The following is a 14,943-nucleotide window of genomic DNA, read 5'->3' as shown; positions in this document are numbered from 1 at the left end:
CGTTACTACATCTATATTCTTTTTTACCCAATCAGGCAGTTTAAATAATATAACTTTTTTTTGGTAGTAGCATTCCCAAAGAAAAATATTGTTTAAGATTTTTATAATTTACTACATCATTCTGTTCTTTATCTAAAGTAGTTATTAATTTTTTCATTTCTACCTGGAACAAGTTTTGATTCAGGAGATAATGATAAAAATTTATGCAAATCATGTAATTCTTTTGGATACTTCAACTATACATAAGTATTTCACAATTGTTTGAAATTTTTGTATAAGTAAAATTATTTCGTTCATCTCTTTCAAGTCCACCATATGGTAAATATTGGCTCATAGCATAAACATATCAATTTTTGCATCTATATACATTATATAATTTGATATTTCTTTATTACGAAATTTTTTAAAATATTTATTATCTGCTTTTACATATCTTTCACATCATTGAGAAATTCCCAATCTGACTCCTTCTTCAACCATTAAACGCAAGTCATAACCATATAATAATTCAAGTTTGTGTTCAGTAAATTTTAACATTTCATCCCAAAATTAACCTGGAGCTGTAAAATACCAAGAACGATTTAGTTTACATGTTTGTATAAAAGTTTTTCTAAAATTTTCAAAGACATCACAATAGTATATTGTTTTGAAGATACAAATCATTATATTCACAAAGATTTTTTTATATTGAATTTACCCAAACTAAATTTAGTATGTTCATATTCTTCATCAGCAAAATCACAATCATTTAAGAAACTTTAAAATTTTTCTTTTCTTGGTAATTGTGTTTCTTCAATTTTTTTAATAATCCAGATAATCATATGGATTAACACCTTTTCTAATTGCTAAATTAAATAATTCTGGAGAACGTACATTTTAATATTTTTTCATTTACTTATCATAATTTTGTTTAAAGTTTATCAAGAGAAGAAGACGTAAATTTAAATGTGCCAACTATTCTCATTTTTAAATTTTTTGTATGTTTACCAAAACTAATGTATTTATTTTCATTGTTTGGTATTAATTCTATTTCCTTAGTATCACAACAAATTCTTTTACAAACAGATGTGAATCATAATCACATAAATTATGTAAATAAATAGGTAGAAAATCAGGTTATATTCGTCTTAAATTAAATCATTGCACAATAGAGCAATATATTTTCCAGTTAGATCTACATCTACATCTATTTATACTCCACAAGCCTGCCAACGGTGTGTGGCGGAGTGCACTTTATGTGCCACTGTTATTACCTCCCTCTTCTGTTCCAGTCGCATATGGTTTGTGGGAAGAACAACTGCCAAAAAGCCTCCGTACGCGCTCGAATCTCTCTAATTTTACATTCATGATCTCGTCGTTAGGTATAAGTAGGGGGAAGAAATATATTCAATACCTCATCCAGAAACGAACCCTCTTGAAACCTGGCCAGCAAGCTACACCACAATACATATCGCCTTCTTGCAGAGTCTGCAACTTGTGTTTGCTAAACATCTCCTTAACATTATCACACTTACCAAATAACCCTGTGAGGAAACGCGCCGCTCTTCTTTGGATCGTTTCTATCTCCTCCATCTTCTAATTGGTACGGATCCGACACTGATGAGCAATACTCAAGTACATGTCGAAGGAGTGTTTTGTAAACCACCTCCTTCGTTGATGGACTACATTTTCTAAGGACTTTCAAAATGAATTTCAACCTGGTACCCACCTTACCAACAATTAATTTTATATGATCATTCCATTTCAAATCGTAATGCACACATACTCCCAGATATTTTACAGAAGTAACTGCTACCAGTGTTTATTCCGCAATCATATAATGATCCTGATGATGAACTTTTTTATTATTCTTTATTTAAATACATTTACACAATGTACTACACTTAGAATTATTATGTGTTATGTTTTCTGCAAATGTAAGTGGTTTCATTACTTTAATTTCAGAATAAATTATTCCAATTTCTTCAATTTCATGTTTTAACATTCAATAATTTTTATGGTCTTCTACAAACAACAGGAACTTAAAATTTCAATAAATGTTTCTAATAACAAAATCTATGTCGTTCATGTTTCTATATTTTATTGTATATACTTTTACTGGATTTGGTTCACAATTGTCCATTTTTAAAAGTAAAGTTTCAAAAGTAGCCTAAATAAAAAATGGAACTTTTTGGAATATTGATAATCTTTAAAATAAACATATTCTCCTTCACTTGGCGTTTCAACTTTTACTGGTTTTTTAGTTAAACAATTTGGTGTCTGATTATCTAATTTTTCTTTAAAACTAAAATTTTGTGAACATAAATCACAAATAAATTTTACTTTTTCATGTATATTAATTTGACTTGATAGAAATCTAAATTAATTTTCTTCATAACAATAGTGTGACTTATTATCTTATTTGAATTGAACTAGATTTAAATTTTTTCCTTTATATATTTTTAATTTTTAATTGATACACCTGATATTTTTCATCTTCATCATCAAATAAATAAACATTAATAGATACATTAATAATATTTTTAAATATTATCAACTAATACAGGACATTCAATATTAAGAAGTGTTTTAAGAATATCAAGGTAACTTTTTTATATTTTGTTATTCTATCAACATTTTTATCTGCAGCAAACAAAGAGGCCTGCATATCCCATAAAAATCATATTTCTTCATTATTTTTTACAGTAATACGAGTTTTTTTGTTTTCTTTTTTTCTGGTAAATCAATATAAGTTGATCCTTTTAGTAGAATATATTTATTAATTAATTGTTGTAAACTAATGATTTAATTTAATGACTATACTGATACTAGTGCATGGAAAATAGAAATTTTTTTCAAAAAAATATCTTCTTTTCCCATGTTTATATTTTTACTGTGATTTTTTCTCTAAAAATAGTATATTTTAGCCTTTGTTGTCTAAATTCCTGAACTTTTTCATATATTTCATCTGTTTGTAGTTTATATTCACAATATTAATTAAAATTTATCTTTCAACCGTGATGTACTTTCAAATAGTCTAACATTTTTATAAATGTTAGATTGACTGGAGTTAAGAAATGATTAGGATCAAGGCTATCTATACTATTTTCTACATTTATACTTTGTAACCTGTTATCAACTGCTTTTTCAACTGAGTAACCTTTAATTGTTATCTATCTCTTGGTTTTGATTTTACAATTATATTTGTAGAAAATGGAAAAAAATTTTAATGGTTTATGACCTATACTTAGAAACACATAATAAGTGTCATAAATTGGTACCTTTATTTAAAAATAAACCCATACTTCAGATTTAACGTTTTTAACAATATTTGTTCGATTTCGACTTACTTCTTCAGCAATATTAATTCTAACAATTTTTTTAAGTTTTATTTACTTTCCTTATATAATTTTTAAACTTTCCACTTACTTTTGATTTATTTCTCTTTTTAACAATATTTGTACTATTTTCACTTATTTCAGATGTATTATATTAATAATATTTGTATTATTTTTATTTAGTTCAGATGCATTATTTCGAAAAATATATGTATTATTACTAACAATAATTGAACGATTATTATTCATAATTATAATGAATTCAGCTCTATGTGAATTTGAATATCCTCGAAACTTTCTTATTTTTTTAAATTTACGAAGTTTAGCGACAGTAAATTGTTCTAATTTTGAGCAGCAATTTAATTTTCAATTTTTCTCTTTTATTTATTACAAAACAAATTCATTATATTTGTTAAAATATTTTTAATAACATGATAATTATTTTATAGATGGATACGGATTATTATTTAATAGATTGATAAGGATTATTATATTATACAAAATAAAGCAAAAAATAATTTGTTTATTATTTAGTATGACAATTAGTTTTGAAACATTTGTTAATTATAGTTCAAAAGAAAAGGAGTTAGTATTTAAAGAATCAGTTAACCTTAAATTTAACAATCAATTAGTTTACTATGTAGTTTGACAATAAATTAGTTTTAATAATGTATGTAAATAATCAAAAACTATTATTGCTCCTTAAATAATAAATCATAAAGTTAAGGTTTAATATATTTTAAAGTACATTTCTTACATTTATTATTATGTTAATATTTATGTGAAGGATTTAGGTAAAAACAATTTAAATCTTTAATTTCTTGACAATTTTTAGAATTCTTTGTAGATGTAGTTGTTTCTTCAGTTACAACTTCTTCCTTATTCATTGTAGATGTATTTTTTCGTCATTATCCATCGTTAATAATATTTTTGGATGTTCGTTTCTTTGATTTCGTCATAAATATTTTTTTAAAATAATATTTAGCAACAATTTTCTACATACACAAGGAATTCGACTTTTATTGTATTTTTGTACATGATATTTATTGATATATGGTCTACATATAGTTATATAACCATCTTCTGTATATTTTTGTAAAGTATAATTTTCAGTTGATTTCTCTGTATTACAATATTTACAAAATTTAAATTTCACAGAAGATTCTTGTTGAACTTCCTCCATTTGTATATAAACAAATTTATTAGATTTGCGAGAAACTAAATTTTTATTATTTTTACAATTTAAATAATTAATTACTCATAATCATAATAATATTCTGGGGCAACAAAAATTGCTATTCATCTTGAGTAACGAAGATAGCATAAAAATCAGTTATTTCAGTTTTTATGGTTCTTTATTCTTAATTATAATTCTAGAAAGTGGACAATTTTCGTTTCCCTTTAACCATTTATCAATACTTTCTTCATGAAGAACATGAATTCAACTTTTTTTAACAAATTGATTATTATTTTCATCACTTAAACAAATAGGACAATCAATATATTTTTCATGTAACTTAATTATTTCATAAGTATCTTTTTCTTTAGCTTCCATTTCTTTTCTGTTCTCCATTTATAAGAAATATTTTTTATTATATTTATAACAAAATGAAAATGATTAATTTCCAATGAATGATTTAGCTAAGTTCAAAATAAGAATTTTTAATAATAAGTTTTATATAAACTACAAATTTAGTTTTGGAAAACTATTAAAAAATTCTATATTAATGGAAACTACTTTAATCGACAAGCTGAATAATTTAAGTATTTCTAAAGAAATCAGAAAAGTAAATGAGCAAGAGGCAAATGTTTTGCATAATAATACAAACTGTGAATATTTAAATACTAGATTTGGAGAACAATTTTCTCTAGAACTTAATAATGATGTTAAAGTTATTTTATTAAATAGATTGTCTAAATTAATTGTTGATATTGATTTTGAAATAATTAAAAAGGGCAAATGAAACTGAAATATAAAGGAATGAAGAAACTTAAAAATCGAAATAGTAAATTTCATGATATAGAGTTCACAATGTCTTTTTTTAATATAATTTACGTTTATTAACTAATGCATTTTAATTAATTTCTTATCATCACAATGTGATTTTTTAAAATAATGTACATTTTTAGCTAATTTATTTTAATTATTTACTTATATTCACTATCTGTTTTTTAATAATTTAACTAATACATATTATTGTGTTACAATCATGTAGTAAATTAAATAATGAAGTTAGAAATCAGTTGTTTACTGTATTTAGTTCTTTTATTGAAAAAATATGTATTTAGTTAATGTTAATAATACTGGTTGATTTAATTAAATATAAAGAATTTTTAAAAATTATTAAAAAATCGGTTTTTTTATATATAAAATATAGAATTCATTTTAATACTAAGTTAGTGAGCCAGAACCAGCAAAGTGTATCTACTGTTGTGTGGAATGCAACAATATTACTATCCCAAAATAAGAAAAATATTTCCCGTGCATGACATACATCCTTCTTGCAGGTTTCTCTATGATTAACTATGGTGATAAAATGTAAAATGAAAAACTACTTCCCTAAAACATGTATTACTTGTGATACATGCACAATATAGCTTTACAGAGGTGTATAGCGTCCACTGTTCGCATCCAATCATAGTCCAGAAATTGTAGCATGCTCGTATCAGTCCTATACAAGACTATCGTTAGTAATGGAGAATGCCTTTTACAAAAAAAAGAGACAACCCATAACAGCGGTGTCTGATATGTGAAATTACACATCATGCCGTCAATAACTATGGTTGGTGTGGTGGTTATGGTGTTATGGGCGCTCAACAATGTAGTCTTTAGCGCCCCCCACTAACTATGTCAACAGGACATGTGTAAAGCAGGTGTATACATGGGGAGTACACTACTTCACAAACACTTGTCACTAACTTAGAATCACAATAGTTACAAAACTGAAGATACGATTTTATGCCCAAGATGTGGCAGGGGAATGGAACACCTTGCTTAAATTTTCGTTCATCTAGATAAAAGTATCGAAACAGGATAGACATGTTTCATCACAAATGAGACGGAAGTCCTCTGATGACTGAGAGATTTCTGTTAATGATCGCAGATCCCAAGTAGACCGTGCTCTCAGTCACACACAGAACACACAGATTTATATGAGTAGAATGCAGGTTATGTCACACAACTGATGCATCCCAAGAGAACAACGGAAAATATGGTCTAATGACCTGTGGTTTCATCTCCCTCTCCCATTAGAATGCACCATTAGTCTACCATTAATTCATACCTCGCTACAACTCCATCTCAACCGATCACGCTATCCACTCTCTGCCATGCTTTAACGCAGATGCAAGTAAATTTATAGGCAGGTGGTTCTCTTTTTTCCAGGGAAATATAAAAGGCAGCAGTCAACTCGAGTGTATCATTCTTACCTCAATAGATATACAGTAGAAAGTTGCCTTGACCAAAATGAAGAACTGCCGCTGTTGCCGAGAGGTTCTAAGCTCTTCAGTCTGGAACAGATCTGCTGCTACAGTCGCAGGTTCGAATCTTGCCTTGGTCATGGCCGTGAGTGGTGTCCTTAGGTTAGTTAGGTTTAAGTAGTACTAAGGCTAGGGGACTGATGACCTCGGATGTTAAGTCCCATAGTATGTAGAGCCATTTGAACCATTTGAAAAGAAAAGACTGTTTCCTGGTTCCCAGTGTTTCTATGTCAACGTTTACTCACATTCCTCTTGCTGGTGCATACTCTTTCCAATGTACAAGAATTGTTTTGCACCAAGCAGAATACATGCAAGTACTTCCTCAGTTTCCCCGCATTTTGGAGTACTTTCCCTCAATTTATACGTATTTTCCATAATTTTTCGAAATTTTATCGATTTTATGTCACTTCTAACCATGCGACCATGACATCACTTCTCGTTCTGTATTCTAAAATTACTTGTAAATGTAGTACACCTTGCACAAATGCACTATTTTTCTGGCACTGTACTCGAATGCATTCAGTCACCTCCAGCCACATTTTCAGCAATTGCAGTGCGTTTGGTGTGTTTCTTTGTATGTGTATGTACAGTTGTGGCTGAAAAAACAAAACGTATGCCGGTGTACAAGGCGTGTTACAGCAGAAAAAAAAAACAATGTGTCAAACAACAAAACAGAGACACTCTCTTGCGACTGATAGTCTGTGGGATATGATCCCCTACAGTACAGGCGGTGAAACTCTACATTGGTCTGTGCAAGACACTTCAATCACTGGCCTCTTGCTCCAAGTTTATTGAGTTCTCTGTAGAGTGACATTAGCGGAGATTTTAAGGTTCGTAGTTTTTCTCTGTCGAATGGTATAAAATAAAGTTGTTAGGAAGTTTGTAAACAGATGTGAATGCATCCTGAAAGATGCAGATCTCCTTCAGACTGTTGTACCTGTATGTAGTTTGGAAATTCATCGCAATGCAGTAGCAAAATCCTCGTCCTTCTTCCAGTTCCTCTATGATGTGGTGTCTCCCTAATTTTCCCAATAAGAAACAGCATCTTAACTGTTCTTACTGTCTTTTATACTACCTCGTGCTTCTGGAGAAAGCTTTGTTTTGGTGCTGACTTCATTTATTGTACACCATTGATGGAGATACAACATGTTCCCATTTACATTGAGTGCTCGAAATACGGTCCTGCTGCATTAAGTCAGCTCATCCTGTTTCTACATGGGTTGCAGAAAGTGGTTCCCACGTTAAGTGGGACGATGTTCAAGGAGACCAGGGAAAAGACTGGGGAACAGTTATAAGATGTATAGGAACTATCTAAAATCAGATTAGAGTTTTGCTGTATCAGATAGTTTCGAAGAAGGTGACTCATTTTAAGGTATGAGAGACCACAGATATGATTCACTAGTGGCTGTAATCATTAAAAGACATCTCCATAGGATTCAACACAGGTATGTGGCTGTATGGAAAGATTTGATTCCAAATTGCATACAGCATTTCTATCATTAAGTGTAACACTATCAGCGACTCTTGCATATACCTGTAGAACCACAACTATATTTTATGCAGGATGACAATAACATAGTCATTGTGATCATGTTTTTAATAGCACAGTCCTTATAAGTATGTTGCTGGTGATAGAATCCTTCTGTGGTTAGCTTCAAACGTCGGTTCTCAGTAGTGTTCCTCGAAAAGAACATCATCTTGCCTCCAGTGATTCCCATTTGAACACAACCTGGTGAGTGTAAGCCAACTATTAAAAAGGAAAAGTAATGCTGTACAAACTGCTGTATGTTTCACAATCCATACAAAATAGTTTGCCGCAGAGATTCTAGTAATTTTTCTGTCCACAGAAAGTGACGCTGGATTTTGAACTATGTTGTGAACTTCTAGATATGTAATTGTTGTGATTTTCCCATCTGTGCTTAGACACCAACATGCTTCAAAAAGAGAGGAAAATAAATAATAAGAGCCTTAATACCCCTGACTCCGACAGAGAATATCAACTAAGCCGTTTCAGCGTTTCCAAGTGCAATCAGAATAAAAAAAATAGTCGCAATTGTTTAAATATTTCACACTGCAGACGATTTTTTGAAAAATTCTTTAAATAAACTATATTATATACACCATCCTGCATCTTGTAAAATGTTTAAATAAACAGTATTCCATACACTACAGTCATTTCCCAACAAATTCTTAAACTAAATAAATAAATTGTCACTTTGAATCCCATAAATTGTTGAAATAAACAATATTCCACACACTGTCTAAATTGTTTAAACAATGTTCCATACGCAGCAATCGATTTCCATCCAAAAGACTTATCAACTGAGTCTTTTTCCCGCCAATTTCTGCCAGTAGGAGAGGAGGGTAATGGCTACAGGTTTTCCAGATGGTGGATTTAATTAAATGATCGATTTAATTAATTAGTCAATAAAATTGATATCAAAAGTGTACTTGCATCACCAACGGGCGTTCCCTGAGGTATGGTTAAGGAGGAGGTGGATGGGGAGGAGGGGGAGGGTAGGGACACAATAAGTTAAGGATCTGTCAATCATAGGAGAGCAACACGTTGGCCCCTGATTCTATATTTGCCCATGATGTAGGTAACCCACAGTGTGCCCTGATGACTATGTTGAGCTACTACCCACATAGCGCCAATCATAACTAAAGCAGGCAGCAGATTTCGCTCATTAGAAAGGATGTTGAAGAAATGCTTTTGGTCTACAAAAGAAACTATTTAAACAACACATATGTATCCCATATTACAGTGTGGGTGGGAATTATTCCAAATGGGACTGACAACAGATATTAAGTGCATACTAAGAGAGCATAATGGATGGACACAGACTTGATTGGGTCATGATGCATTAGATATGTGCCAATTCTCCCATAATGGCCTACTTACAAAGTTTAAAGAAATTACATAGAGCGAAATACTTGGGAATTTACTTTATTGTCTGCACATTACTCATGAATGGATTATGAAGACAAAATTAGACTAATTACAGCATGCACTGAGGCGTGTTAGTAATGTTTCTCCCTAAGCTGCATACACAATGGCAACTGTAAGAAATTCGAACATATATAACAATTGGAAATACTCTCTCCCATGCACTTCAAAGTACTTTCCACAGTATGTGAGTAGATGCAGATATTGCAGGTTGGCTGTCATGCTGGCTGTCTTAGATCGGGGCTCCCTGTGTCATAAGATGATCTGTTGTCAAGAGACAGCTGCTGTGGCCGAGCGGTTCTAGGCACTTCACTCCAGAACCGCACTGCTGCTACAGTCGCAAATTTGAATCCTGCCTCATGCATGGATGTGTGTGATGTACTTAGGTTAGTTAGGTTTAAGTTGTTGTAAGTCTAGAGGACTGATGACTTCAGATGTTAAGTCCCATAGTGCTTAGAGCCATTTGAACCATTTTGTAGTCCTGAGGGTTACAGGAAAAATAGGGCGTTTCAAAAATAATATATGTATTTTTAAGACATTCAAGTATGTGTCGCAAATTTAGATTTCAGATGTTGAATATATCCTTTGCTAACGACACAACCTGTATTACATTCATACTTGAATAGCTGATTGTGTGATTGGATTGAAGAGTTCCCAGATAACAGAACGCAGCATGTCAGTCTCAATGGAGAGAAGTCTTCCGAAGTAGGAGTGAATTCAGGTGTGCCACAGGGGAGAGTCATAGGACCGTTGCTATTCACAATATACATAAATGACCTGGTGGATTACATCGGAAGTTCACTGAGGCTTTTTGCAGATGATGCTGTGGTGTATCGAGAGGGTGTAACAATGGAAAATTGTACTGAAATGCAGGAGGATCTGCAGCGAATTGAAGCATGGTGGGAATGGCAATTGAATCTCAATGTAGACAAGTGTAATGTTCTGCGAATACATAGAAGATAGATCCCTTATCATTTAGCTACAAAAGAGCAGGTCAGCAACTGGAAGCAGTTAATTCCATAAATTATCTGGGAGTACGCATTAGGAGTGCTTTAAAATGGAACAATCATATAAAGTTGATCGTCAGTAAAGCAGATGCCAGACTGATATTCATTGGAAGAATCCTAAGGAAATATAATCCGAAAACAAAGGAAGTAGGTTACAGTACACTTGTTCGCCCACTGCTTGAATACTGCTCAGTAGTGTGGGATCCGTACCAGATAGGGCTGATAGAAGAGATAGAGAAGATCCAACGGAGAGCAGCGCACTTCGTTACAGATGATAGATAAACTCCAGTGGAAGACTCTGCAGGAGAGACACTCAGTAGCTCGGTACAGGCTTTTGTTAAAGTTTCGAGAACATACCTTCACCGAGGAGTCAAGCAGTATTTTGCTCCCTCCTACGTATATCTCGCGAAGAGACCATGACCAGAGAGATTAGAGCCCACACAGAAGCATACCGACAATCCTTCTTTCCATGAACAATACGAGACTGGAATAGAAGGGAGAACCGATAGAGGTACTCAGGGTACCCTCCGCCACACACCGTCAGGTGGCTTGCGGAGTATGGATGTAGATGTAGATGTGGATATGGCAGTACCGATGCAGTTCTTAAATACTAAAAGTTTCCATGGTAGAGTCACAAGGCATGAAATCCGGTGACTGTGGAGGCTAGCTGAGAAATGCTAAGCCGCCAGCTGTTTGACGACTAATCCAGTAGCTTGTTAGAGTTTCATTCAGATATTCACCCAAGTGTTGGCTTCAATGAGGGACACACTTGGAAAAAGTTGTCCTCATTCAGTCTTGGAAATCACGAGCTTTTCAACGTGGCTAGATCTGCTGACAGGTAACCATGATACTATCAAACAAGAATAGGTCATATACATATCACATAAAAGACACTGAGTTTGGGTAAATCTCGTGCATTTCAGTGTGTGCATGTTGGTTCTGTAGGCCCCAAATACGAACATTGTGTTTATTTACTTTCCATGTCTCAGGACCTTATAAGTGTTAAATTTATTGATGTGAAATAAAATCTGTGCTTTGTATCTTTCATTCTCACTGCTTGGAATCTTTGTTGTTTCCCTTTGCAGAGTGACAAGCGACTTGCCTTCGCCATCATCGCAGCCATGAATGTGGTGGCAGCGTTTTGCATGTCGTTCCTGCCGGAATCTGCGCTGCAACGTTTGCCAGAGACACTACAGGACGGCGCCGTCTTTGGCAGAGGGCAACGCTACTGGAGCTGGAAGCCTAAGCCACCATCAGAGTATGCCACAGAATCAAGCGGTTCCAATTGTCAAAATTTGATCCCTGTCAATTGATGGTGTATCTAACCTACACTCACTATAGCGAACTGTTAGTAGAGTCATTTGTACTTTAATCTTAATCAGCAAATGAGAGATTAGTTTGACTACAAATAGGACAAGGAAGGAGTGTTTATTCATTGGATTGTAAAAGTTAAGAAACTATTAAAATGGCTGAATGTTGTATTTAAAATGATGTGGAATTCTTCACAATTATCATTATTCTGCTCACTTAGATTCCACATCAATAAAACTCCATCAACATCTACATGACTACTACACAATTCACACTGGAGTGCTTTGCAGTGGGCTCATGGAACCACTTTCAAATTATTTCTCCACCACTCCACTCTCAAACAGCACATTCAAAAAATTAACTCCAACATCTTTTCACATAGGCATTGATTTCACTTATTTTATTATGAGGTCATTTTTCCCCATATAGATGGTAGTCAACAAAACATTTTCACATTTGGAGGAGGAAGTTAGTGATGGAGGAGGTGGAGATTACTGTTTAACGTCCCGTCGACAACGAGGTCATTAGAGACAGAGCACAAGCTCGGATTAGGGAAGGACGGGGAAGGAAATCGGCCGTGCCCTTTCTAAGGAACCATTTGCCTGAAGCGCTTTAGAAAAATCACGAAAAACCTAAATAAGCATGGACGGACGCAGGATTGAACCATTGTCCTACCGAATGCGAGTCCGGTGTCAAGGAGTTAGTGATGGACATATCTCCCTTGTTTGCAAAAGTACAAAACAAGCTGCCCTTCTTTGAACTTCTTTGATGTCTTCCATCAATTCTGCTTTGCAAGTATCCCATACCATGCAGCAACACCCCAAAAGAGGATCAACAAGTGTAGTGTAAGAAGTATCTTTAGCAGATTTGTTCTAAGTGCTCAGCCAAAAAACGCTGTCTTTGGTTCACCTTCCCAACAACATTTCCCTTTGACAGTTCTGATTTCATTTGGTCGTAATTGTCATTAATCTTAGAATTTGTGTGATTTGTCATGCAACCGAACTTTTAAACTGCTAAGCTCCGTACACTTTTTATTTTTTTGGGTCAGATCGGCACTTTTTACAACACTGATGTATCTTGTCTAAATCATGTTGCAATTCATTTGATCTTCTGGTGACTTAAGTAGGTGGTAAACGACAGCATCATCTGTAAATACTCTAAAAGGGCTGCTCAGACTGGCCCCTAAATCGTTTTTGTTTATTAGGAACAGAAGATCAGCATATGTTCTTAACACTTCCTTGGTGAATCCCAGCTATCATTTTTATTTCACTCGATAATTTCTTGTCAGTTCCTAAGAACTATAATCTTTCTGAAACACAAAATTTCAAATTCAGTCATACAACTGGAATGATACTCCATAAGCAAGCAAACTGATGTTTCTTAATGCTAATGATAAAGGCACAAAAGTAATAAAAATTAAAACTAGATTCGACTACCAGTAGGTTTTGGTATACAGAAAATCACTGAATATTCTTCTCTACAAGTTTCTAGCAAAAGCAACTTTTAGCGAAGAGCAAGTTTCATGAAAATGCTGTTTGCATCACAGTAACACATATAGAAACAACAAAAGCAGTAAACACTATGCATAAAAATTTAAATTAATGTATATATTCATCTACAACTACATCCGAACCTTCATACAACAATTATTTGCGACAACAATGTAAGGTAACCCTGTACTTAGTAAAAAAGTTTATCAAAAACGATATATCAGTGTCACTGGTATTGAAAATAGTAAGATTTTGTATCTATTAGCTAGTAATAAGTAACATCACAAAGAAATTCTGCAAATATGTGCATAAGTTATTTGTTATAAGTAAAATATTTTCCTTGTGTCGGTTACAATGAGCAGATTTAGTGTATGTATTTTTCTAGTGACTATGAGTAAAGGATTTGGAGTACTGAATCTATGAAATTGGCTGGCAGTACAAATTTCCATAAGTTCAGTTTAGATTAGATTCGGTTTTCGCTTCATATACCCAAAAATGAGATGATTCTCGAGGGTGTAGAACAAATCCAAAATAATAACATAAAAAATATAGAACATTTGAATACAACACTCACTTCCCTGATCAATTGTCAGGAGATTGTCAAGATATATGAATACATTACAGTAAACTGGAGCTGTTAATATTTACAGAATTAATACCTTGCCAGAATGAATCATTGTTACACACTTTTAGTAAGTTATCATACACAAAACGCTTAAACTTGACTGTTGTGACCAAGTGCTGAAATCTGACATTTCTACTTAAGCTGGTGTAACAGATATTCATATATAGGGCGAAAGTATTTGCCTACCAAATTCACTTTCAAACTCTGTTAAAACTGTACTGTACCTAAGTTTTTCATGGTTGTTCCTGAGTATTTGAAACCTTTTTGGGCCAACCTTTCTGTACTCGGGTTAAATAGATTTTATGTCCTGACAAGTGTCAACATTTAACACAATGTTATGATCAGATAACCATTTAATATTGGTTTTTTATATGACTTCTTCCCCTCTATTTGTCTACAAAGATATTTTCATGGGAGTTTCAGGGTATTTACGTACCCTCATTGCAAAAATTCACTGTAGGAATTATATTAAATGACAGTGTTACTGACTGCAATAATTGTTTGCTGGTAATCCTTCTCAATAAATTTACATTAAAATCACCATAAACCACTATTTCCTTATTTTTTATTGTTAGGTGGAAGATCAGAGCTTGAACAGTTTTTATGAAAAGGTTCAAGTTTCCTGAAGGTGCTCTGTACATATGTATTATTACAAAAGACTTATTACGAAATATTACTTCTGTTACACAAGCTTCTAAGTGCTGCTCTCACCACAATTTATTAATATCAGTATTTCTGTAATCAAAATAGTTTCTGACAAATGTGG

At 32.9% G+C, this 14,943-nt stretch overlaps 1 protein-coding gene across 1 annotated transcript in view; it reads left to right on the top strand.

Annotated features, from left to right (window-relative positions):
- The window catches only part of LOC126355860 (solute carrier family 22 member 2-like), an 83,250-nt gene extending 71,037 nt beyond the window's left edge, over positions 1–12,213 (top strand). The window contains exon 5 of the mRNA XM_050006351.1: positions 11,837–12,213. Coding sequence (XP_049862308.1) covers positions 11,837–12,064 — 228 coding nt within the window. The 3' untranslated portion in view covers positions 12,065–12,213. The remainder of the gene's footprint in view (positions 1–11,836) is intronic.
- Positions 12,214–14,943: the final 2,730 nt, after the last annotated feature.

The sequence above is a fragment of the Schistocerca gregaria genome, chromosome 3 (assembly GCF_023897955.1).
Source record: "Schistocerca gregaria isolate iqSchGreg1 chromosome 3, iqSchGreg1.2, whole genome shotgun sequence".
Taxonomy (NCBI): Eukaryota; Metazoa; Arthropoda; class Insecta; order Orthoptera; family Acrididae; genus Schistocerca; species Schistocerca gregaria.
The sequence above is the reverse complement of the archived record's forward strand: the minus strand, read 5'-3'. Positions and strand labels throughout refer to the sequence as shown.